The sequence below is a fragment of the Xiphophorus couchianus genome, chromosome 22 (genome assembly GCF_001444195.1).
Source record: "Xiphophorus couchianus chromosome 22, X_couchianus-1.0, whole genome shotgun sequence".
NCBI classification, from domain to species: domain Eukaryota; kingdom Metazoa; phylum Chordata; class Actinopteri; order Cyprinodontiformes; family Poeciliidae; genus Xiphophorus; species Xiphophorus couchianus.
In genome coordinates, this window is record NC_040249.1 from 21,344,411 (window position 1) to 21,371,068 (window position 26,658).

Below are 26,658 nucleotides of genomic sequence, written 5' to 3' on the forward strand. Positions count from 1 at the left end.
TGGCGCCATAAACTTCATCTTTTTAAATTTATATAGAATCTACTTCTGAACCCGTGCTCACCTGGAGACCAATTTAAAGCTCTCTGAACAGTTTTTGTCAGTCAGACTTACAAATCATGCAAGTCAAATTAAAATGCAGCCCGCTCAGTGACTACGTAGATTCACTCCGAACGAAACATCAAACCAAAAAAGGGAACAATTAAAGTAGAACAGATGCTGATTACTCAGCCAAGTCGGATAAAGACAGATTAATAACTTAATATCCCCCAGGTGGAAAAACAATCCGAGCCTCTGTGATTTCTTTTATCAAACTGGGCTTTGTGTGATTGAGAGCGAGCCAGTTCCTTATTTTCTCATCAAAGCTCTTCTACTACGGTGATATTACTTCTATTTATAGCAGCAGGTTTCCTCTATATCTTCAAGTCTGGCCATGAACGCACACAAGGGCATTCTGATTGCTCATATTTAGCCGTGATTTCCAGCCAAAGGGGTGGATGTTTGCAGCGGAGCAAAGCAGAAAATTATTTTTTGGCTTCAGGAGGGAAGAAAACAGAATAATTTCACAGTACCGATTTTATCCACCTGCAGTAAAATACAGGGCAGTGTATTATAGATAGAAAAAAACAAATGGAGTAAATTTCCACCAAATGATTTTGAGGGTAATCTCAGAAATTTTCAAGAAAAGAAGCAAGGACATTTCTGAGTTTGAAAAGTAAAAACAACTGCTAAACTCAAACACTTTCAGATTAATCTCATAAAATTTCTAGAAAAAACAAGGACATTTCTGAATTTGAAAACTTTAGACAATTTCCAAAATTTTTGACTTTTGAAACGTTCGTGTTTGTTTTTTAATTCCTGAGATCAATCTCAAAATTTCTGACTTCTTTTTCTCACAAATTTTAAACTTTTGATACTCAGAAATTTCCGGGCCTTTTTCCTATATAATTTCTGAGATGAATCTCAAAATTTACATTTAAACATTTTGCAAATTTGCTAGAAAATACTAACAATTGTTTAGATTTATCTCAGAAAACTTTCAGAAAAATCCAAGGACATTTCAGAATTTAAAAAGTTGAAAATTTGCTAAAAAAAAATGTAAAAAAAAAATAAAAACATGAGACTAATGTTGAGACTCATCTCAGAAATTTTCCAGAAAAAAAACTTCTGAATTGTGAGATTAATTGAGCAAATTTTCAATGTTTCAAACATGGAAATTTCATTGATTATTTCTAGAAAATTTTTAGGGGAAATTTACTCCTTTTTTCTATCTATTGGCCCTAATATACCCTCATGAGATTTACTATATAATTGGCAGAAGTTGGTTTGCAAAACTTCATTTTCCGTCCTGCTGCCGCGTGCTGTCAGGAGGAAATGGCTCGCCTACATCAGCCAGTTATTCCACCTGACCTGACCTTTCAGAGATCGGCTTCAGTGTTCAGCCGGCCGCGGGACGCTGTTTGCCGCCTTTTTAACACCTCATTGTCAGACTCTGCTTCCCGCCGTCCTGCTGACAGACGAGCTCCCTCTGAGACGAACCCCTCGCTAAAAACGAGCTTCCCGGCCTGCAGACTGCGGCGTCTCTCTCTCTCTCTCTGCGGCTGTCACTTCCTCCCTCGCTGCGTCTGAGGTGACAGGGAGATGTCGAATAACGGCCAACAACTGGAGCATATAAAAGAGCCGGCGATGACAAGCAGTGACACTTTCAGGGCTCTTCCAGTGGAAAAGTAGAGAGAGGAAGCACAATTTAATCCCCCCATCTTTGGCATATTTTACCTTCAAATTAGCACAATGAAACTCCTAAAATGTGTCGGTTCTGAGAATGTCGAACTTAGAAAAATGTGGGATGTGTGGATGAAGAGGCTTTTTCTGAAAATAGTATATAAAGACGCTTACTTCAGTGTTGCTCTGATTGGGAGCAGGCTAAAGGGCAGATTACACTGCAAAAACATAAAGTCTCACAAAGTATTTATGGTTTGTACTGCAAATATCTTAGTAGACTTGAAATTAGAAAACACTAACTTACCAGTGACTATAGGAGCTTTTTTAAAATCAATAATTCCTTAAAAATTACAGATGATCGTCTTGTTAAAAGTAAAATAATCTGCCAGAGGAATTTGTACTTTTTTAAAATCAATATTAAGGAGTTATTGACGTAAAACAAGCTCCTGTATCTTCCTGAAAAGTTACTTGTCATCTAAATATTTGCACTAGAAACTAGATAAAAAAAATACTTGGATTTAGTATACATGAGAGGTTGACTGCAAAACCACAAAATATCTTAAAACAAAACAAACTTACAAGTAACTTTTCAGTAAGATATAGGAGTTTATTTTAAGTCAATAAATCCTCGATTTAAAAGAGACGTACTAGTGAACTCTAGTGGAGCTAGTATTTTAAGGAATTATTTACTTAAAACAAGCTCCTATATCTTGCTGAAAAGTTACTTGCAAGTGAGTTTTGTCTTATTTCAAGTGATTTACAACACAAACTAAACAAAAATATTTGGTAAAATTTTGTGTTTTTGCAGTGTGCAGTGTCTTTCAACCAGGCCAAATCCGCACAGAAACAGTTTACAAAACAAAAAAAATAAACTGTCTTCCATGGCTGTCTCCCTCTGTAGAAGCTGGAACCTGTAGATATTTGGAAAGAAACAGATTTACACAGAATGGGGCTTCATAATGAGCACAAACGAATATGAATGAACGCCTCAGTGGTCAGGTTACCTGCCCAGAGACCGAGCGGAAAGTCCGGTCCAGGACTAAGCTGGAACAGCCACAAAGAGAGGAGCAACACAAGACAGAGGCTGAAATAATCAGGCCACAATGACAAATGAGTTCTGGGAGGCAGAGAGGGAAATAGGAGGACAAAGAAAGAAGAGAAACAGTTTTGAAGAAAAAAGCCGAAGAGAGACTAAAGCTTGTGGTTCTGTTGGCTTGGGCAGTCTGCAAAGTTTCAGTGGCCTATATAAAGCTCAGGCCTGGCTGCATGACTCAATCACGAGACGCCTGCCTTGTCCTCTGAGGATTCCTCCAGATATGACTGAGCGCTGCCTCTTCTCTGTGAAGCTCCAGAGTCACCTTAAAACACCGACCTGATTTCACAAAGTGAAACTTTAAGTAGCGTCCTACAAAATGTCCCGGTTTGAAAGGAGCATGGAGAGGGGCGTCACCGCGAAAGAACAGGACAAAGTAGACAAAGTATCCTCGTTAAAACTCTTCTGCTGCATAGCAGGAACAATCCCAAAACTACCAAATAAGACAAGTTGGGTCAAATCAAGCATCGGGAGAAAAGCTGGAACGAGCAACTATCAAAAAATGGGAGGAAACTGTGTGTTTGTGTCAAACTGCATCCAAGCTATTCTTTTATTATCTGTGGACAGAAGGAGCTTTTCCTCCCCAATCAACAAATGATCAGAGTTAGTCCAGATCCAGAGGGAAACTGCTGGCGTCACCCAAATACAGTACTCTACCAATGACGCAATAGATTAATCGGACAAATGGTGAAATGGTGATTATTCGATTATTGAAACAATTGTCAACTAATTTAGCAATTGGTTAATCGTTAACTGGAGTAAACTGACTCAAAAGAATACCATTTTATAAAAAAAGCAACGTATTCAGAGCAGTAATTAAGTCCAAACTGTAAAATATATATACATTTTTCCATTTAAGAAAAAAACCTCCTTTGTCTGCAAATAGATTTTAACAAAAAATCTTCAAGTGGCGATTTCAGCTTCACTTGGTTAAGATTTACTAAAATAATTTTATCTTACTGCATTTTAGGCAATAAAATATTTATTTTCCTATTTAAAAATTAATTGGATTATTTGAATCTTTTAATGTATTTCTATTGAAAAATCTGTAGAATGTGCCATTTTAATTCGATCAATCATCAAAATAATTGACAAATTAATTGATTGCTAAAATAATCATTATTTTCACATGTCCTTTTAACTAGAATAAACATCAAAACATTTAGAATTGAAACATTTGTCACAAATACAAATCTGTAAAATGTTGTGTTTACACTTTATACTTTACAGTATTTTTAACTGGAAGTCCATTGAGAGATTGACCAATTCGCCTTATTCTGCGTCTATTTTCTCCGGTTAACGATTAGTCAATTATTGAACTAGTTGACGATTATTTCAATATTTGATTAATCACGATTAATCATTTCAGCCCTGAACCTAATTTTGCTCTAAACTTCACCCCACCTTTCTCCTGGTTGTGTCCACTGTCTTCTTCATAATGCTGTTTGTAATTAAAACCTTCAGTCTGCCTCTAAATCAGGTTGTTGACATCTGTACATGACATCTGCATGGCGACCTCGCAACCCGGCTACACAGAAAGGCAGAAGGCATTCCCCCAGCGATCCATCAACGCCGTCTGATGTGCATATGGGCCGTGCTCTGCCTGGTGGCATTCGCTAGCAGCTCTCACTGCCAAGGCTTGTGCCCAGTGGCGCCGATACCAGGCGACTCGGTGCAGTACGTTATTTCATTAGGGTGTTCTGCTGATTTTGTTAGAGAGCCAAGAAGAATCTCACACAAGGTCAAAATTTGCCATGACTGCGGATGGGTGATGCACATTTCATGGATTTCACGGCTCATGATAAACATTATTAATGGTCTTTATCTCTGCCTTTCCCTGCACTCCACATCTACTCTTGTTGGTATTCTTGTCACCAGATTCAGAAAACAATTCAAATTTCTCCCGTATGTTCAAGGTAATTCATAACGTTGCTCCTCGCTACCTTTTCTTATCGCCTTCATATTTCTACTTCTGCTTAAACCTTGCAATTGCTAATATGTACTGTGCACTATAAAACATTTGAGCTGCCTTTAGTTGTGTCTACTGACATTTACTCTTTAGTTGTAAACTTAAATTTGTGAGATTGTGAAATATAAACTTGCAGTAGTAAGTTGAGCTAACGAGGATCTTCATGTTAGAACTTAAAGGTGACCTATTAAGCTTCCTTGAACAGGTTAGGATAGAAAAACATGTTCATTGTATTTTCTGCACAGAATTATTCTTAGATAATTAAATGTTAGTCTGCTCAGTTCTGTCTATTTTCTTCCAGAATGAGCTGTTTTAGGACTCTGTCACTTTAAATTCAAATAATCTACTCCTGATCACACACCCAACAACCCCCAACTCAACGTCTACACTCACACATGAAAATAGATGTGCAATTTCACAACCGTACATTTTTGAAAAGCAGAAGTGGAGCCTTCTGCACAACCAACGAGAGTGCAGCCAGTGGTTTCTGGACGGTTAGTCAACAACAAAACACTTGTCCTTTCCAGCAGCCGTTGTACAGCAGTAGAACCAGCTGACCAAATGTGCTGGAGCTCTTCTTGGGTTTCTAGGTAACGGTGCAGTGCCTGTGTAGCAGTGTGATGTTATTACACTAGATTGTCAAGTGAGAAGCTATTCCGGTAGGAAATCATATGAGCCCTTACAGCTTTTATTTTGAAAAGACGACAGATCCATTGCAAAACAGCGGATAACTTTCTGTTTCAAAATTGTTATTGTTATTCAAACTGAATGATATGAAGTTTTGTTTTCTGTGTTCAATAAGTGTATTTTAAGCATAATAAGTGATAGTTTGATTACTGTTCTCGTAATGTGCTGTGGAGCACCTAAACTTTGTTAAAGGGTGATAGAACTGTGTTAGCAGCTATTTAGCTGCTCTTATGCTACATGAAACATTGCTAATGAAAATGCTACATCCATGTGCTGAAAATAATATTGTTCATGGTTAAACAGGCACCGTGATGAGAAAAGGCCTGTTTTTGACTACTATTTTCTGCTATTTGAATGCAGGAGCATTAAAAGTGCCGTCACATCAGCAGTTGTCTTGGTTGTTATTTCCCACAAGACACAATGCAGAATCAACAACGCTGCACCTGTACAATGTGACTTAGCAATCAGGAGGTTTTTAAAATGTATCATTTTCCAGACACCAAAAAACTTTAAGTTTAAATTATTTCAACTTAAAATCATTATCAAGTTAAAATAACTTGATAATGATTTTAAGTTGAAATAATTTAAACTTAAAACTTGTGAGTGAAAATAAAACAGAAATGTGTTTTTGTTCAACTAGAAGACAGTTTTGTTGCATATTGTGAAATAATTATTTGACTTAAATTGGTGCATCACGTTGAAACGACTCACAATTCATGATTAATGAGGCTTAAAAACAATGTTTTGACAAATTGTCTCTTGTTAAATCAACTTGATAAAATTCAAATTCCAAGTTAAAACCGAAACAATTTTCTAGTTGACGTTGCTTCCATTTTCAAGGAAAGTCAGCAAATACTGTATGTCCCTGGACACTCAGAAAAAAGCTTCTAAAAACAAATATTATTATTATCTGTGTGACCAAACATGTCCTGAAGCTCGTTCTCCATTACTCCTGGTTTCCTGCCACCTGCGATCATCTTCCGTCTCAATCTGCTGTAAATATCTCCTGTGACCATCCCCACAGCCAATTACGGGCCTCGGTGAAACCGCTGACTCAGCTGTTCCACATTCTTCGCAGGCTTCGCCTCTTCCAGGCCTGAAATCAATATTTTAATAGGAACAGGATGGAGCACATCCATCCTCACCATCAGCCGCCCTGGTTTTCTGAATCTGCTGCAGAGGGGGAGGGACTGCCGAAGGCCCAATACTCCGTCGAACCTTGTTTGACCTTTCAAACTCAAGGTCCGGGGCCCAAATCTTGCCCGCCGTAGCTTTTTATGTGGCCATCTAGACTCCAAGTTAGATCAATAAGTCCCCCCAGTTTTTTACAATTACTCAAAATTCACATTGCATCAGCAAATCCCCACATCTTTTCTGATTTTACTGAAAAGAGGCAGTAAAAAAGCAGATTTTACTGCCTCAGCCTTACTTGATGCTACAGTCCGTAATCAATACGGTGATTAATAAAAAGTCGCATTTACCAAAATGTGAATTTAGCAAAAAAATCCTTACAAATATTTCTAAATTAGCACCACAAAATCTGTGATTTTGATTGCACAAAAACACAAAAACAATCACAATATCCTGGAGACACTGATTATTTAATTTGAAGAAACAAACGCCTTTTTATTGATATTTGAACAGTTGAATGTGTTTTCTCAACCGGCCCTTTAAGAACAGTTCAAAATGAAGCCCCTGCTTTATAGGTTTTTGGCAGAGATGCAGTTTAAAAGTGATGTTTTCTGGACATATACTTCAGTGTTTCTCAACTCAAGCATCAGCTGAGAAAAATGCTGCGAAAATTGAACTTCCTCCCACTTCTGCTGTTAACTTTTCACTAAGACAAGGCGTATTGTTGGTTCAGTTCTTCTGTTTCTTTTTGTGAATCTGCTCTGTCTTGAGTGGGAAATTTTCAACTTTTAAACCTCGACACAAAGTCTTACCAACTATTTCTGGTCTAGTTTCTAGCGCAGATATTTTAGTACACGTAAAAATATCACATAACTAACTTACAAGTGACTTTTTAGCAAGATACAGAGACTTGTTTTAAGTAAATAATTCCTTATTATTGATGAAAAGGTTCTGGTTCTATTGGGCAGATAAATTAACTTATAGGAAAAATGTTCTTATAAGTAAAATAATCTGCCAATGGAAGTAGTACTTTTTCATCAATAATAAGGAATTATTTACTTAAAACAAGTCTCTATATCCTGCTAAAAAGTCACTTGTACGTTAGTTTTTCTTCTTATTTCAAGTGTACTGAGATATTTGCTCTAGAAACTAGACCAGAAATACTTGGGAAGGTTTTGTGTTTTGTAATAAATGTCCTTGTTTTTTCTAGAAAATTTCTGAGATTAATCTAAATTTTTTTTTAGCTTTTTGGTGGAAATTTACTCTTTTTTTCACCATAATAAAATGTTTTAATGGTGTAAAGCATTTTGAATTTCCTTGTTGCTGAATTATGAAGAAAGTTCAGCCTTAAGATGAAGCGTAGCACAACAATCTCTTACTACACAAGGAGCGAAGTAATAAATAAATGAAACTATTACCATTAATGATATTTTGTGTCAAACAAAAGCCCAACATTAATTTAATATTTTTAAATACAAGTACAGAAACGGATCATCTTTCGTCAATGTTTTTATGCACCATAGCTGTTTTCTAACGATAAAGATGAAAGAAGTGACCTCTGCTCTTAAGGTTTTCACACATTATAAAGCAGAAGAAGGAATCAGTGTCTCCTCATGTGTTGCAAATCCTTTCAGGGATTTGTGAGGATTTGGTGTGCAGCAGGTGATGATTAATTTTTTTTTCCTCCCCTGAAGTAATCCATTCGCCGCACCCTCAACTCCTACACAAGGTTTCTGTGAAGTTCAGGAACGGCCGCAGCAATTATGGCGGTCTGCGGACTTAGCGCGGGCTGGAGGCAGCCTTGGCCCCGCTGATGGGATTCAGACTGGGCTTTCACGAGGCTCCATCCAAACGTTTTCTTCTGAAGCCGCCTCTTCACAAGCACAGCAGCAGAACTCGGGATGACTCAATAAAAGCAGGAGCCCATTTCCAGACACAGTGTGTGCAGGTATGAGCTGTGGGATATCTTACAAATCCTCTTAGTCTGCACATTTCTTTGTCGACAAAACAAATCAAGGCCAAATGCTTCCTCCAGACTATCGTGCATCTCTCTGCTTTGGTTCCCGATCCCCCCTTCCCGACCCGTTATTCCCTGTTATTGCGGGAATCATTACCTCGACTGACAGCAGTTTGTGTATTTGCCTCTCTGGCTCCCTCGTGGCACCGTATCAATAAAAGCACTCCTGTGATGCTTTATCAAAGCTGCCGTTTTCTCAAGAGATGCTTTTTTTTTTTTTTTTATTGTTTGCTTTTTGAGAATTGGCAGTTCCCAAAAACCCCAGCTGGTCTGTTGCACATCCATTAATAATGAACTGAAAGCCCAAATGCCAAGTGCCAGAAATCGTAATGTTCTGTGTGAGGAGCCAAATGGATAAGGCAACTGTCAGATCTCCCTGGGTATGGAGGAACACACACACTGCATGCCCACGCAGTGAACCAATTATTTTCCTGGTTGTTATACAGTAAGAGAGACAATAGGAGCAGGAAGCAGCATTCTCATCAGTCCCATCTCATTACCTGCCTTGCTGGGATGCATGTCTCAAGCATCAGCTAAATGGAGCAGACAGTCAATGTGATGCACAAATAACAAGGCTGGTAGCATTACGCTCAGAGACGATCCTACAAACAAAGGGAAGGAAAAAATCACAGCCTTTTCCAGAATGAGACGTCAGAGACACTGATGTGTTTTAAGAACAAAACATGAAAGATAAACTCTAATGGATGGATGGATGATTGATTGATTGATTGATGGAAGGATGGGTGATCAGATTGTTGGATGGACAAACCAAAAGATGGATGGCCGGATGGATGGATGGATGGATGGATGGATGGACGGACGGACGGATGGATGGACAGGTCAGAAATGACAAATAATTTTAATGTCAAATCTCCTTCTACCACCAGAAGAATCATTACGTAATCTCTTATAAACTGGAGATAATCTTAATTTCCTCTGTTACAATTAGCTGTTCGTTCACCATCTTGCTGAGGCAGAACCAGATCCAGACCCGTTTTCCTCCCAGCAGGTCAGTTAAGTCCTGTTTTTCCTCTCTGACGTCTTACACACCGGCGAAGCCTCTCTCTATCGGAGGCTGAACAGCTGTGGCCCAAAACCACAACACAGCTGGTTTCACCCCTCACTCACGGCGCGGCGGAAAAGAAGAAACACCATTTTGACAAGCCGCCATATTCTTCTGCATCACTGACGCTTTGACACACAGTTGGGGGGGGAAGATGCTTTTTTCTAGCAAATACCGTATTTTCTGGACTATAAGGCGCAGTTTAAAGCCTATAATTTTATCAAAAAACAACAGTGCGCTTTATATATTGTTCTGGATTAAACCTCCACCTCTGAATTAATACGGATTGATTCTGGTTGTGCTCACTTGCTTCGAAGTGATTTTGTGTGGCTCACGGCGCTCTGTTAAGATGTTTTAGTTACGTTACATTACGGCTACCGTAGTCAGGAGCGTCGCGGAGTAAAACGTACTGTGCTTTGACTGATGATTGTTTTGTTTCGCTTTATGCGCTGAATAGTACGGTGCGTTATATGAAAAAAGATCTAAAATTGACAGTCATGAACAGTGCGCCCTCTAGGGGGGAATTATGGTATTGTGGGTCAATTACACTGCAAAAACACAAAATTCTATCAAGTGTTTTTGGTTTAGTTTCTAGTGGAAATATCTTTGAAAACTTTGAATAAAAAAGTAACTTACAAGTAACTTTTCAGCAAGATATAAGAGCTTGTATTAAGTAAATAATTCCTTAATATTGATTTTAAAAAATGTACTAGTTACATTTGCAGATAAATTCACTTATAACAAGACATTTTTCCCATAATCTGCCAGTGTAACTAATACTTTTATCATTATTAAGGAGTTATTAACTTAAAACAAGCTGCAGAAATGTTACTCCTAGGTTACTTTTGTCTTATTTCAAGTGGACAAAGATATTTGCACTAAAAACTAGAAAAAAAAAACTTAGTAAAACCTCCATGATTTCTTAATTTTCCATTCTTCAATGGTCATATATAAGATAAAAACATCACAATCAGCTTATAGAGAAAAGTCCTGCTGCAACAGAGTCATGCTGGTGTTGAAAGAGAAAAAAACATGCAACCATCGACTTAAACAACCTGATTATCTTAGAAAAGTTTTTTTTTCCTTTTCACAGTACCTCTGTTGTTTGCTTATTTAATTGTTTTTCAACCCATTCAGTCAATCCAAGCCACCCTTTTCAACTTAACGTAATTTTCATTTCACTCTTTTATTTTCTTGCTCCGTAGGATAACGCTGCTTCTCTTCTCCACCGAAAGTCGGTCATTGTCTCAGGCTTTTTCTTTACGCCGCCCACTCCGCTCAGTCAACCAACCTTCTTCCCCTCCGCCAACATCTACTTCCTTCCAGCTGACACTCAGCATCAGCTTCATCACTTTTCACCACCCACACCGCTGTCTTCCTCAGTCTTTTTCGGCCCGTTGGCCCAATTTGATCAGAAAATTTAAATAGGTTGAACATTTAATGGAAGTATCTTTCTTTGGTAAGATGCTGAACATCTATTTTAGAAGATGAGCAAAAAAGACAAAAACAGAAATGGATCCTCTCAGGTTTTGTTATTTAGCAACAGGAAGGTCTTGACCTTCACCTTTTAAAGAATAATTGCTTTCTACATTTTTTAAGAGAGCCTGGACCAGACTTGAAGGTCAAATTTTCCTCACAAAAGCTAGGCTCCAGGAAAGTCAAATGTTTATCTCTCATTGTTCAAGAAACAGGAAAATAAAAATAATTTTGTTAATATGACCTAAAATAGGAAACATTTAGCCTGATTTAATGACAAATATTGACAAAAATGGTCCTTAGTCCTTTTTTACTCATATAAATAACTGCTTTCCACCACTAACTAAAACATTTGTTGCGCTACTCATAAACATTAATTTTGCTAACGCTAAACCACTATGCTAACATTGGCTAAATTCAAATTAAATTACATCTGCTGTGGAGAGACTAAAACCCAATTTAATTTTGACATTGCAATTTACTTTAGATATTGTATTGATCTGTTTGTGTTTTCTTTTGTTACAGTTTCTTGTTTGAAATAAAGTTAGTGAAGGGAAAAACAAGAAATAACACGAGGAGAGGAAACAGAAGGGTGTCTTCAAAATAAGAGCATGAACATCAAAATCTAACTATTTGACAAATTTGATAACCAAAACTTTGACACAGAAAAAATTAAACTAAATTTGCTAAATGTTTTCAAAGTTGGCTAAAGTGCTAAAGGAAAAATTAGCTCTGCTATTAGCGCATTAGCGGAGTTGTGTCCAACACTGCTTTCTTCAAATGCACATATTTAATCCAACATGAATCTGACGTAAAAACATTGCATGAATTTACAGTTAAATGGCCATAAAAGGTGCCTTAAAGCAAACGAATGTCTTCCACCATTGGTTTTCTTTTGCAAATCAAACCCTCTTGTGTTTTTTTTTGTGAACCATTCTGTTTAAGTACAGTATAATTAGAAAATTAGGTTATAAATTTTTTTAAACCGCATTGATATTTCTGCCACTATTTCACCACTGAAGCCAATAAACATAGGAAATACTGACTGTGTGCTGCCAGCCTGTGTACAAATCCAGAGATAAAATGTCTTTTTCTGGCTGCACTGCCAAGCGCTAAAAGGTACCAGCTAAAGGGAAAACAAACTGCTGAGCACGGCACCACTGCGACTGTGGTGGGAGGGAAGCCGAGACGCGGCCGCTGTTCCCCCAGTGAGATGGACAGCAACTTTTTGGAGAGTCTCATGAGCAGGGAGAGGAGGTGTGAAACTTCTAATTCCCACATAGCTGCAAAGACAGTGTGTTTGTCGCTAATGGGCACTCAAAATAGTGCTGGATGCAGAATATGAGAGGGAGAGTGGAGCAGCCCGGCACATTGAAAACTAGAACACAGAAGGTTCTGGCAGCCACAAACTCCTACAGGGAATTATATAAAAAAATATACACAGAGCCACTACTGTATGCTCATTAAAACGCCCTCAGTTTCTCCAAGCAGAGGAGAATCTCTAACAGGGAAAACATCCAATAGATCAAACTTAAATCAGAACTTTACCAGGCTGCAAGTCCAAAACATTAATTTGTTTGGTTTGCTTATAATCTTCACAGGATGTGTCAGATACAAAATTTACTGACAGCCATTGCTCTGAAACATGCAACTATTCTCCCAATTACAGAGGGGTACAGTGCTTTGTCTAATACGCAGCGAATGCCAGCTTCACAATTACATTTGGAAATGAGTCCCGCCTGAGAACGAGAGCGTTGAATAATGAAGTCAGCCTCCGTTCACCCACATATCAGGCTCCAGGGAGTAGTAAGGTCATTTCAAAGTGTGGTAATTATCAAATATGTGCTTCATGGGCTCAGAGTCTAAACTAATATGCATAAAAATATCTCCTCTGTGTAAATTGTTTCTCAACTTAATAGCGGTTGGTTTCTGGAGAAAATAAAACTTGATTAAAGAAATGCATGCGTGCGACACAACGAGCGCAAACCCCACAGAAAGCAGATCAGGGGAGGAGCATGCACTGCAGAAAACGCACAGACAGATAAAGCAAGCGACAGCACACCACACTGAAAGTGTAAAAACATTGGATAGTCACCAGAGATTTACTAAAAATACATGTTCAATTTCCTGTAGGATCTCAAGCTCTCTAAAGACGTTTCGGACCTCATCTCTCTCTATGCACTGCTGTTTGTTCATGTACTTCATGGCGTACATCTTCTCTGTGTCCCTCTTTTGCACAATGCATACCTGCAGGAAGCACAAACAGAGAGGGGAGAAGGAGGGATGGAGAGACGAGAAAAAGACAAGAAGAATAAACAAGTTAGAAGAACATAAACAGGTTTTATTGGTTTAAAGACACAAATAAGACAACATCATTCACTCCCCGTATTCTTAACATCACCTTTTTTATATAATCTCATCTTTACTGATGTGAGTTGGAAAGTTTCGGCCAATAGCAATACTGCCCTTGACTTACATAAGGATTCTGGCAGCCCCTAGACTGAGTGTGTGTTGAACTTCCTTGAAAATATTCGGGACCTCTTGACCTCAACATTTGCTCCATTTCAGAATTGTTGTTCTTATCTGTCCAAACACCATCCTTCCCAAGTCATATTTGGTTAAACTTTTTGTGCTTCGCACGCAAGGGAAGAGAAAGTGTCAGGTCAGTTTGACCCAAAGAGGTGCCAAGAATCCTCTCGCAAAAACAACTCCATAAATAGTATTTCCTCTCTTACTGGAGGTGGATGGATGGATGGATGGATGGATGAACGGATGGATGAGGTAACATGCGGTCTCCTAGGAAACGCTGCCTGGCTCGGCTCTCTTCCTGAACACGGGTTTCCAAAGCGGCGCCTCCAAACAAATCGCCTCATCATTTATTCATCCCGGTTGTGTTGTTTTTGTCAGGAAGTGTCTGTGATAGGTCAACTGCAGGACGAGACTCCAGAGGGATGAAACTCATTACAGTAACAGCACTGGAGGCAGCCATTACGCTGGTCATGTGACCGCTGCCAGCGCTGCCCTGCACACATAATGACTGCAGTCTTCAGGCCTGTTTGTCAATCTCCCCTCATTCCTTGAATTCACGTCTTGCTACCTGTCCTGCTGGTAAACACATGGAAGGGGCAACACAAAAAACAGAAAGACCGATAAATGCTAATTAGCACAAGCTAACGGGCCACTTTGGGGAACAGCAGTATGTGAGCAAGAGACTTGATATCCAAATACAGGATGGCCAGTGCATTTTACATTCTTAGAACACTTATTCTAACACGTTCTAAGCGTTCTAGCGTCCTAGAACGCTTACTGAAAACTGTTTTGATTCTTGCTTTTTATTCATCAGGATATAGAGATGATTTGTTCCTCACAAAAATCCATAATTTTCTTATATAATCAAGATGATAACACCATGATCAAAGTGGGAAGAGTTGTCAGGTAATTTCCAAACAATGTGAAGTTAATCGCCCCACACCTGATAGTCCGGTAGACTCTGTTTGATTGGGGACCAAAATTGCAACATGTGTTACATTTTCAGCTGCTGCAGTTCAACCAGTTCAAACCCTTTGAAAAACCCGTTCCCCTCCTCACCTGTGGTAGTGCTGCACCAAAAACCACTGAAGAAAACAACATTAAAACCTCTGAATACAACTTCCTTCTTCAGGAAATGTAAACAAAAATGGAGTGGCGTCTGATTTTGGTGGGTGCAGAATTTCTGTTTTAGTCTTTGGTAAAAGACCCACTAGCACAAGTTACACGTGATTGTTTTGGTTGGATTTACCCAGAATGCCCTGTGCTATAGTCCACTTCCTGCTTTTGGAGCAGTCTCTGGTCCATTTGGAGTATGCAGTCAAACCGCACCAGAGTTCACTTCAACCAAACCGAGACAGAGGTTTGTAGGTGGGCCAGAGTTTGATTATGCGTTCACACCTCCCCAAATGAACCGGACTTTCTAATCAAACGGACTGGAGTTGGATTAAACCAGACTAAATATGGCTGATGGGAATCTTTGCTTATTTTTGAGCATGTAAAACTAAAATCAATTTCTGAAATGTCACAATGAACTCGTTTTTTCATTTTTCTTTTTTTAATTCATTTTGTGGCGCAGCAGTAGTTGAAATTTGCAAGTTTTGCCAAATATTTGGATACCACTGGTCTAGAGTTACAGCCGTTCTTTTTCCTAGAACTTGAAAGCATTTCTGAACCAGAAGAGATGAAGTAAATTTTTTCTAGATTATGCTCATGCCAGGGGAAATAGAGAGAGATGCTCTGCACCGTTTCGAGTGACAGAAAACAAATATTTGCAGTTGTCAAATTGCAGTTTCATGGGAATTTTAATGGTGCGTTGAAGAATAAACCCCGAAGGACTTAAAGGCTTAATTTGAGTTGTAAATAAAGACTCCACCTTTAATCTAGTCAGTAAAACGCTTCCCAGAGCCAGAGGGAAAACAAAAACACAACTAGGAAAATGAGATTAAGAGAACGCTGCAAGGTTTTAGTTTTTATGGAAACAGCTACTTTGGCTGTGAGAAATAAGTTTGTTTGGGTTTTTTCAGGAGAGCATCTCCACAGCAAGGACTTTTAAAAATTAGTTTCTGAATGTCACCATGACGGCAGAGTCAGGCTTAATTGAATTGATTGTTTTAGTTGATTGGATTTCTCTCTGCATGCTGAGATTGTTAAAGAGAAACCTTCACAAAAAGAGAGGAAAGCACTGAAATATTCAGGACTCTTCAAATCCTGACAAAAACAAAACCTAAGACGCTGCTGAACACAAACCTCGTTTTAAGGTAGGGACTAAAGCTAAGGCATAACAGACACTAACTACTCCAAACAGACATTTGACAGATTTTAAAAGGCAAACTGCAAAAAAAATTATTTTACTTTGTCATTTTCTGTCTTTCGTAATTACAAAATTGGCCAGAGGAAAGTGAACATTCATTTGAAATGAATATTGGAGCCTGACCTAATGGATTTCATAAAAATCATGATACAAGTTGCAATTCTGTATGTGCTTACGTATTGTGTCTACAGTGCAAAAACACAAAAACTTACCAAGTATTGTTGGTTTAGTTTTTAGTGGAAATGTCTTAATACACTTGAAATAAGAAAAAACTAACTTACAAGCAACTTTTCAGCAGGATAGAGTTTATTTTTTTTAAGTAAATAATTCCGTAATATTGATGAAAAAGTTCATATCCCATTGGAAGATTATTTCACTTATAAGACATTTTCATGTCTTATAAGTGAAATAATCTGCTGGGGGAACATGCACTTTTTCATCAATATTAAGTAATTATTGAAGGTACTTGGGAGTTAGTTTGTCTAGTTCAAGTATACAAGATATTCGCACTGGAAAAAAGACACCTAAAACAAGATTTTGTGTTTTTGTAGTGTAAACTGTCCTTTAGCCTTTTCTCAAAGAGAAGAAAATTGTTTTATATACTATTTTCAGAAAAGGCATTTTGACCCGTGTATCTCATTTCCTTTTTCTACGTTGGACTTTTTGTCAGCAACCGGAGAGTCGGCTAGTGACATTCTGAGAAAAGCATTTTACTTTGCTGATTTAAAGGTAAAACATGCCAAAGATGGGGGGATCAAATTGTGATTCCTCTCTCTACATTGTGCATGCATTATTCTCTCTACTACTAAGCTCTTCTAGTATCTTGCTGAAAAGTTACTTGTAATTCAGTTTTGTCTTTTCAAAGTGTACTAACTTATTTGCATTAGAAACTACACCAAAAATCCTTGGTAAGATTTTGTGTTTTTGCAAGATGGACATTATTTGAATGTCAACTGGAAGGTTACTCATTATCTACAAAACTGTGCTCAGTTTCCCCTGAAGCACAGAGTTCACGTCTGTCTTGGTGCCTTGCCAAATTTGCTCAGTTTGGATCTTTAGGTTCAGATTTCTCCACTTCTGTCACTTTATGAAGTCTCTCAGGCCTCGCAAATTTATTTCAAACGCCACTGCTTTCGCTTCAACCTCAGGATCTTTCAGAGGACAGGTGATAAATGAGGTTTCCAAACAGTATTTCTAAATCATTACGTTTACGTTTGTGATGGTAGAACAGGAAAACAAACTTGCTGGCATGCCTACTACATAACCAGTTCACATACATATAGCACGTATCTGTTGCCATGAGGAAAGGCAAATAGATATTTTATTTTAGCCATCAAAGAAGGAAAGATGTTTAACACAGAACTACTTTATATAAGTGACATGTTCTTGTGTGTTTCCTATGTTTGAAGAGTAGCACATTATCATTATACCTCGTGGAAAATTAAGTGATTACTATGTGATAATGTAATAAAAAATATAATTCATAAACAGGTGTTTTCAGCAACTGGAATAAAAGATTTATTTGAGGCAGTTAACACATCTTTACCATATGGAGGATGTTGTTTGTGGGTTGTCATGGAAACTATTAATTACATTGGTCAACAGCCAAAAACTTGTCTGGGGTTTTTTCAACTGTTTTAGGGTAATTTTGAAGAGCTGAATCCAAAAATCAGGTCAACTTTCTGAACTATGGATGCAACATGAGCATCAAAATGCTTGACTTGTTCTCACATATGGGTCGGTTTAAGACGTCATGTTCAGTTTACATGTACTTACCCTTACAAGTGTTTATTATTCAATTTACAGAAATCCAAGTTTGCAACATTTAATGAATTAACACCCTCTGTAAGAAAACTTTTTGTTTCCCCTTTTCTGAATGAGAAATATTAACGGAAATGAACTGATAATGTCACAAAAATGTAATAAATTTAGACAGAAGGTTGGATTTCGCTAATTGATTGAGAAAAATTGATGTCATTTTTTTTTATTCTGTGATGCAAAATAGTCCTAATTTAGTTGAAAAACCATTGACAACTTCATCTGAAACCCAGTGTAATACAATAAGCAGAAAATGTTTTTCTACAAAACGGAATTGGGAATTTTAAAATGTTTCTTCACATTCTTCACACCTGGGATACTAAAACTTCTTCCATTCTAGTAATCTCAAGTGAAAGTCTTTTGCAGCCTTGCAGATATTTCCCATTGATTTATCTCCCACTAGGCTCCCATTATGAGTAATCCTCATGAATCGGTCAGCAGAGTAAAACGATGAAAACAAGGATTTATTCATTTATTCATGGAGGATATTAGCAATTTCAATGCATCAGAGCAGTTTTGTAAAGAGCTGAAAACTGTAATGATTTAGAGGCGAAAGCGGTGAGGCGGAAAGTTTGGAGAGCTATTTGCATATGAATGTAGATATTTTCAGCTCAAGTCAGCTGCAATGGAAGACTCAAAAGATCGCTCCGATGTGAGAAAAGTACAGAGCCGCAGAGAAGAGATGAATCCTAAAATCTACCAAAGTTATTTTTTTTTAAATTACCTACAAAAATGCTACAGTTTGAATTTGTTGAGGCTGTCCCTGGATGCTGCTCAGAGACACAGTTGTGTTTGTTGTCAGACAGGAAGCCTGAAGCCAGCTCCATTCACCAGCTGGCTCTGCGTCTCGGCACGTTGACCAGATCAAGCTCTGGATTTAGCAATCTCCAGCCAGCACAGGCTGTCCGGCCAGGAGTCACAGTGGCGTCCACTGGACAAGATAAAACCACAGAATAACACAAAAACAACATAAAAAAATACATCTGTGGTCATAAAACGGTGACACACTGATTCATTTCTGTGCAGAATCATTTTGTTATAACAGATCTGTAACAAAACAGGGAGCATTTTTAAAAATCACAAAAAAATCTACATTTTATTAAAAACAAAACTGAAACAGATTCAAAGAAACAAACTATAAAATGTTTTCCTTCCCTGACATCAGATAAACAGCTTGTGATGGAAACCAAGTGCAAACGCATAATTAGATAACCAAATGAAAAAGCATTTATCAAATAATAATAATAAGTGTCACTATTTCTAATGACTAATTAATTATCTGATATGCGGCTGCACAACATTGTGATTTCACTATCACTATAAGCAACATGCAAACTACCTCCACTGCAATAACTCTTAGTTAATTAAATACTTGACATTCAGGCTCCCTATGGCTCTACACTTATTATTTATTGCAGCATAAAACATTTTAGCCCATAAAATCATTAATAAAGCGAATCTCCAATCTGACAGCAAGTATCTGAGATAATCATGATGATTTATATGAAACGATTTGGGCTGAAGTGACATAATTAAGACTATTTTGTCACATTTGATTTGTTTTCCCTAGAGGAGATCAATTTGATTCACAAAACATATTCACATGTTGGCATTTTGTGGCAAGAAAATAGCACTTTAAGCTTGAGTAGTCCACACCAAAGAAAAGCTGGTAATGCTGAAACTCAGGAAGTCTGAAAACCCACCTGGAAAATACCTTTATGGAAAGCCCACAGTCACATGATTGTGCAAATATGACAAGCGGTTTGCATATTTATCCTATTTTTGTCCAAACTGGCATGTTTCCATTTAGCAAATTAATTTTTGTAATTCCAATTTGCGCCATTATATGGTGAAAGGAAACAGCGTATCAACAATGTATTATCAGAAACATTAATCTGAATGTTTTTAAAGGGACGGTTGTGCTGGAATGTATTGATAAAAGTCATTAAAATGCCAATAAATAGATGTTTGTTTCAGCATTCAACAAGTGTTTGTTAAAATTAATTAATCACTGATTAGTCCATCCAGAATTTTGTGATTGTTTTTGTGGTTTTTCCCCTCAAAATTGCAGATTTTGTGGTATAATTTAGAAATGTTTGTAAGGAGTTTTTATGATATTTGCGCTAATGTATGATGTTATATGTGACTTTTTATTAATCGCCGTACCGATCACGGACTATAACTTGACATCCATTAACGCAGAGGCAGCAGTCACTTAAATCCAAAGTTTCTGACCTGTTTTGATAAAAAAAAATTAGCAGTAAATCAGAAAAAATGTGGGAATTTGTTGATTTTGTGAGAATTTTGCAGACTTGTGAAAAACTGGAGGGACTTATTGATTATTTGGAATCTAGAGAGACACATTTGGCCAGATTTGGCCCTGAATTTGACATGTGTGACATAAATCATTAAAAACATGCTGCACCATCATCCTCCAACCACTTCCTGTCGTCTTCTTCATCTTAGTAACATCCAGTTATTGATCATGTGACTTGTGTGATGTGAAAAAAGCTTTGCAGTTTTGCCTCATGCAAAAAGGTTTTATCTAGAAACATGAGTTTCAAGAAAATGTATTTTTGTAATTCCAATTTGCACAATTATATGGAAAATGTAAATGCAGCAAGTGCTCTGGTTACGGAAAATATAATTAAAGGGGAAGATAAAAGGTCAGTCATACAAGCTGTGTTCAGGGTTTGTGCTCAGCTGAAAGGAGGACAGTTCATGTTTGGTTTAGATTCTGTCACTGGCAGCTGGAATCTCTCCCCACCAGCAGGACACAGCACCAGTTTATCTGTAAAAGAGCCTTTTAGACGTGGTCAGTCAATTTACATTAAGGTTCTCTGCAGACAGTGTGAAAAGACAGCAGAGCCTTTTTATGTGCTGGTTTGAAAGGAGAGGAGGATGCAAGCGAAACGCCGCAACCGAGGGGCCCACCTGTCTGACTCATCCACAAAGACGGCCGCCGCTCTCACTTTTAACAGTCCTGAGCTCTGAAGCATGGCATTAACTCTGTTTTTGTTGTTTTCTTACAGCAGCCCATTCATTATTTAATCGGTTGTGAGATGGGAGAATAACGAGGAACTTCACGGTCCGTTTCATGGAGTTAATCTCGATAGGGTCTCCCAGACGCGCCTGGCAGCAGGGAGGGAATTTCTCCAAAAATATCAACCCGTCTACATCAGGACATGCAGTGGAAATGTAGCATGAGCTTTAATTAGCCTGAATATTGTCATGCAAAAAGGAAAGACTTAGATAAACTTCAATTGATGCAGAATAAAGCTGATGGTTTTATGCATTCAAATCTTGACTGGCTAAAAGCTTCACTACCATTCTCGACATAAACATTTTTTACAGTGTAAAGTCCAAAGGTGTTTAACTTTTACAATCACAAAACCTTTAAAAACCAGGCATTTTAAAGGGGATTGCTCCTAATTCCTGTAGTCTCATTCTAAATAAAGTCGTAATAATAGACTTTGTGTCACAACAACAGGCATCTGTAACATCATATTGCATATACTTTTCAGAAAAATGCCTCTTAGGATTCAGGGTGACCCATCTTTTTTCTTTTTTTTTGGATGACCCATCTGCAGATGAGACTAATTTAATATCCCGTTGAGATTACGTGTCTAGAAAAGCTCCAGTCTTGCTTGCTGGGTGGAGGATGGTAACATACTGTCATTAATTAAAGAAAGACGTAGAATCATCTTGATTTAATTGGGTATGAAAATAATGTTCTAAAGTGTCTCTTGTGTTTTACCAGCCTCTCATTTAAAGAGGACCTATTATGCAAATTTCACATTTTGTAAGATTTTATACTTCAGTTTTATCTCCAACAGCCCAAGTGCTTCAAGAAACCGTATAGCCGGTAAGTTAATATTTGATGTTTGGAAAATGAGCCGTTTCGAAAACCTCCTAATCGACAGGAACTGCGCTGTTACCTAGCAACCCCAGTGGAGCTCTGCCCATCACCTAGCAACCCAAACGGAACTCCAGCACATTTGGTCAGCTGCTTTTACCGCTGTGTGCGCCGTACAATGGCTGCTGGAAATAGACAAGTGTTTTGTTCCTGATTTACCACTTGCTGGATTCTTTTTGGTTGTGCAAAAATTTGGTGGTTTTGCAGTGCATACAGCCAATAGACCTATCCCAATTGAATGAATGTAACTAAGTGATAACCCTAATAAAGTCCAAGAGGTTTAGTCTCTTTAAGTTACATTAAAAATGTTTTTTACCTGAGGCCCAAAAAGCCTTAACAAAACAAATCTAGACTGAAACTAGCATTAAGATTCATGAGTTATCATAGGCGCCTAAAATCTTGCTATTAAAAAACTTCTGTACTGTCCACTGACGATGCGTTTCATCCATCACGGAGGCCATATTGGATCCCAGAGAGTGCCACTTCAATCTTACTCATGGCTTTCATGACACAGAAGCCGGTGACAAAGGCGCGCGTTGAGTCTCGCTGAAGGACACTTGACAAAAGGCAACAATTGAATTTAAGGTATTGCCGAGGTTGTAAACCGTGGCAGTACATCTTCAAGGGCTTTGAGGATTTAAAACCTGATTTATGGCACCCAAACGTAGGATTGTGGTATATCAATATATTACTGTCACATGAGACAGCAGCACTGGGCTGGGTGTGTTTTTGTCACTGCATATTGTATTTTTATGTTGTTCTTTTCTTAAATGGAGCATCGACCAAAATGAAAGCTCATCTCACGCTTGTATTTTTTATGACTGCTACTCCCAGCAGCACAAATGCTGATTCTCATTTCTTACTTTTATTGTTGTTTTTTAAGGCAGGGCATTTGAACAGATTTTTTATATATATTTTGCTGCATCTTTAAAAAAAGAAAAAAATGTTTTTTGTGAACCAGTTGCCTTTATTTAGAGAATTTAGACAGGAAATGGACAGAGAGAAGGGCAGAACATGCAAACCCTCGATGGCTGCACGGAGGACTAATCGCCTCCGTATATGGGGCGCCTGCACCTTGTGGTATCATTTTGTACTGGATTTATAAAACAGGTCATCCAAATACATAGACATGCAAACACCATTAAAGACTAATGGATGCAGGTTTGCTTGAGGCTGCAGCTGCAACCAAAACAACAAAGCAGGAACATAAAAATGTGGCATGAGGAAAAAGTTTTAGTTTAGTTTATAGTGCAATAGAAGTGGGCGATTCAATCCAAAATATCAATACTTCTGATTCCAAGTCGGTATCAGTAACGGATTGATACTTTAGTTTCAGATTTCCTCTTGAAAATTTTGATTTTTGTGTTGCCAATTCTCAACTCTACCTCAAAAATATTTAACTTTGATTTTCTCACAAATTAGAGTTTTTGTTTTTCTACTGGTTGTCATGTTTATATGTTATTAAAGTATTTTGTAGACATCTACAAACTTTGACCAAATTCTGTTCTAGCTTTGAACAAATATAATTTGAAAAAAAAAATAAAAATAATCACCTAAGAGTTCAAAAGTATCTGTATCAGTATTGGTATATATATCAGATATTGGCCCTTTACAGTATTTACTTGGTATCGGATCGATACCAAAATATTAAGTATCACACCTCTATAATGACAAGCGGGTTTTTTTGTATGTTTTACAACTGCAGATGTTAAATGACAGGGGAATGAGATTCTTTTAAATAAATAATTTAAAGACAAAACAAAATTACTGATTATTTATATTTCTGCCAGAAATAGATCTAAAGAAGTACTTTACACTTTAAAGCATTTGAGCCACTTTTAGTTGTATCTACTAAATTTATTTGTAACTCAAATAAATCTAGCGAGTTTTAGATTTTGAACCTAAATGTGTGAGTTAATGACAGGTAAACTTACACAAGTACTTAAAAAAATCAAAGAAGAAAAAGACAGGAGTGGGAACTATTTCCCAGAATGCTTAGCAGCATGTTTTTTTATATTAAGGCAAATTTTTATTTTTATGTCTTGTTCTCATTAAATGTTTCTGAGCTGAAGTCATTGTGATGTTTAATAAAATTTAGTATCAGATCAGAAATTTTGTTCATGCAGTTTGAAAGAAAAATTGTAATTATTCTAAAGTAAAATAAGTAATTATTTTTAAATTAATATTGTGAGTAAAATAACAGAAAAATGTGGCTCTTTAACGAGGTGAGGGCATTTTTTTCCTGTATATTTTGAAATAATTATTTGGTTTAAATTGCAGCACTAACTTAAAACTCACAATTCAAGATTAATAAAATTTAAAAACAATATTTAGACAACTTCTCTCTTGTTAAATGAGCTTCATGAACTTTAATTTGAGTTAAAACCAAACTTTTGACTTTATTTGCATTTTCAATGCAGCAGGTGGGCTTTCATTTTAAAGTTAAACCACCTTCATATATTTTACAGTGTAGTTTGTGCATTTGTACTACTTTAATAAAATATGTTGAAGCATTTTTACTGTAATGACACACTGCAGAAACAAGTGTTTTTGGACTTCTTTCCAGTGCAAATATCTCAGTACACTTTAAATGAGACAAAACTAATTTACAAGTAACTTTTCTGGAATAAATAGGAGGTTATTTTAAATCAACAATTTCTTAAAATGGATAAAAAATGCTGGTTATAAGTGAAATAATCTGCCAGTGGAACTAGATATTTAACAAGATATTTAAGTTATTTAATATCTGTGAAACTCCTTCCCCCTCTCTGCCTCCAGCGTACCTGAATCTCCTGGTGGTTATCTCGGTGTTGCATGCTCTTTAAATACATGCACTTATTAAAACACTTATTAGCTAAATATATAACTTGGTTTGTACAAAAAGAAAAGGAAAAAGAAGTGGGTTTTAAGTGGTAAATCACTTCTAAATCCCAGTCATGTTGTTTACTCCTCCGGTCCGCCACACTGCCTCTCCCCTCACCGTTCTCTGCTATAGATAGCCGCCCTATCAATTGTTGTCAGGGGGTCTAAAGCTCCTGAGACGTCAAGACAGCGAGGAGGAGTAAAAAGGTTGCTTTTTTAAATCTATTCATTCAGGAAGCTGCAGATTTAGAGGTGGTTTTTTTAGGCCAGGTAACTGCCAAGTGGGCCAAACGCCTCTGAGTAGCAACATGGACAGGCAGAAGACTGCTGCCTGAAGGGATGGAGGCAGGGGAGCTTGGATCTTTCACCTGCACTTCATAAAAAATACAGTTATTCTACCTTTCCATAAGGTTGAACTGTGCTTCCCAATGTAGTGACTGAATAAGTTGTTGGCTCTGAAAAACCTATAGCTAGTGACAGTGGCGCAAAAAGTGGGTATGCAGGGTATGCAACGCATAGGGGCGCTGCACTAGAGGGGGCGCCAAAACCCCGTCTCGAAAAATGTTTTTTTCTTGTTGGCATTTTCTATAATTAACAGAATGAAATGATCAATAACAGGGGGACAGCACTGATTAGTCGCCCCTCTGCTCCTTCACCTCCCTTCCTGTCGCTCTCCCTTCCCATGCAGGTGGCTGTGCACGCGCCCCTAAGAGTACGCAGGCGCGTTTTTTTATTATTTTTTTTTATTTTAGACTACCACTCGTAGTGCACTTGACAAAATGGAGCGGCAGAAAAAAAAGCTGTCCGGGGCGCAAAACAGAAAAAGTAAAAGGGAGAAGGATAAAGATGTTGGCGGGATGAAAAAAAGCCTTTCAATGTGGTTGAAAGATAGTAGGTAAGTACCGTCAGTGTATTAGCAGGACAGGAGGGCTGTAAATAATCAAGTTAGCTAAAGCTAGCAGCTAGCCTAATACGGAATCGTCCCATATTTGCTGTTAAAAGTTGCCTCCCCTATTAAACCATTAAGGGACGCGATTTGTTTTGTATTTCTATGAATATCTGATACATAAACCTGTCACAGACACATAACCGCGCACTAAGTAAGAATGACCGAAATAAAACTCAGGAAATATTAACACAGGAAAGCTAAAGCTGCTGTGGCGGCAGTGCCCAGCTAATGTCCAACACTTAGCCCTCCTGGGTGCATTTTTTCACTCATATATATTATGGATTCAAATTAGTCATCAGAGTCACTAAAGCCCTTAAACTCAAAAAGGTTGGTGACCTATTTTACCAACCTTTTTGGCAGGGGGACACTTGATTTTAAATGTTTTATTCAATACCACTACAGTGGTGTTGTGATGTATCTGATAAGTCAGATCAGATGTAATGTCCAATCAGTAACTGTTATCCAACAAGGAGTGGCCTTTACCACACAAAATGGGGGACACATTTAGGTAGTACATGGTTGTAAATGGCCCACAGAAAGTTTCTGATGGTCCATATCCAAGATCAGAGAAGAATAAGAGGTGTTTTTCCAAAGCATACTGTTTTCGTTTACTGTCTAATGGAGAGAAAGTTGAACGAGATTGGTTACTGTATTCTAAAAATACTAACAGAGTCTATTGTTTTGCATGTAAGCTTTTTGGTGAAGCTAAAGTTCTTGACACATGCCTTGTGGAGGGGTATAATAACTGGCGATGTCTTTCAAAAACACTGAAGCACCATGAAACCAGTAGTTCTCACATAAATGCTTATCTGACGTGGAAAGAAATGGCATCTCGCTTACGCCTAGGTAAAACTATTGATAGTGAACTGCAGAAAACCATGGCAGCTGAAAAAGCACACTGGAGAAGTGTGTTGACTAGAGTTATCGACTGCATACTTTTCCTTGCAGAGAGAAACTTGCCACTAAGGGGGAAAAATTCTCAGTTAGGAAATCCTAAAAATGGAAATTTTCTGGGAATCCTTGAGCTCATAGCGCGATATGATGTAACACTGGCAGAGCCTCTTAGAAAGGCTGCCTCCAAACAAACCACTGGATATCTGACATGGTGCACTCAGAAT

At 37.7% G+C, this 26,658-nt stretch overlaps 1 protein-coding gene across 3 annotated transcripts in view; it reads right to left on the bottom strand.

Annotated features, from left to right (window-relative positions):
- Nucleotides 1–26,658, bottom strand: part of stk32c (serine/threonine kinase 32C) — a 101,511-nt gene that overhangs the window by 30,145 nt on the left and 44,708 nt on the right. For all 3 annotated transcript variants that reach the window (XR_003594054.1, XR_003594056.1, XM_028006416.1), the window contains exon 3: nt 13,251–13,402. Coding sequence is in view for 1 of the 3 variants with exons in the window: in XM_028006416.1 (XP_027862217.1) it covers nt 13,251–13,402 (152 nt within the window). In the remaining 2 variants the exon portion in view is untranslated. The remainder of the gene's footprint in view (nt 1–13,250; nt 13,403–26,658) is intronic.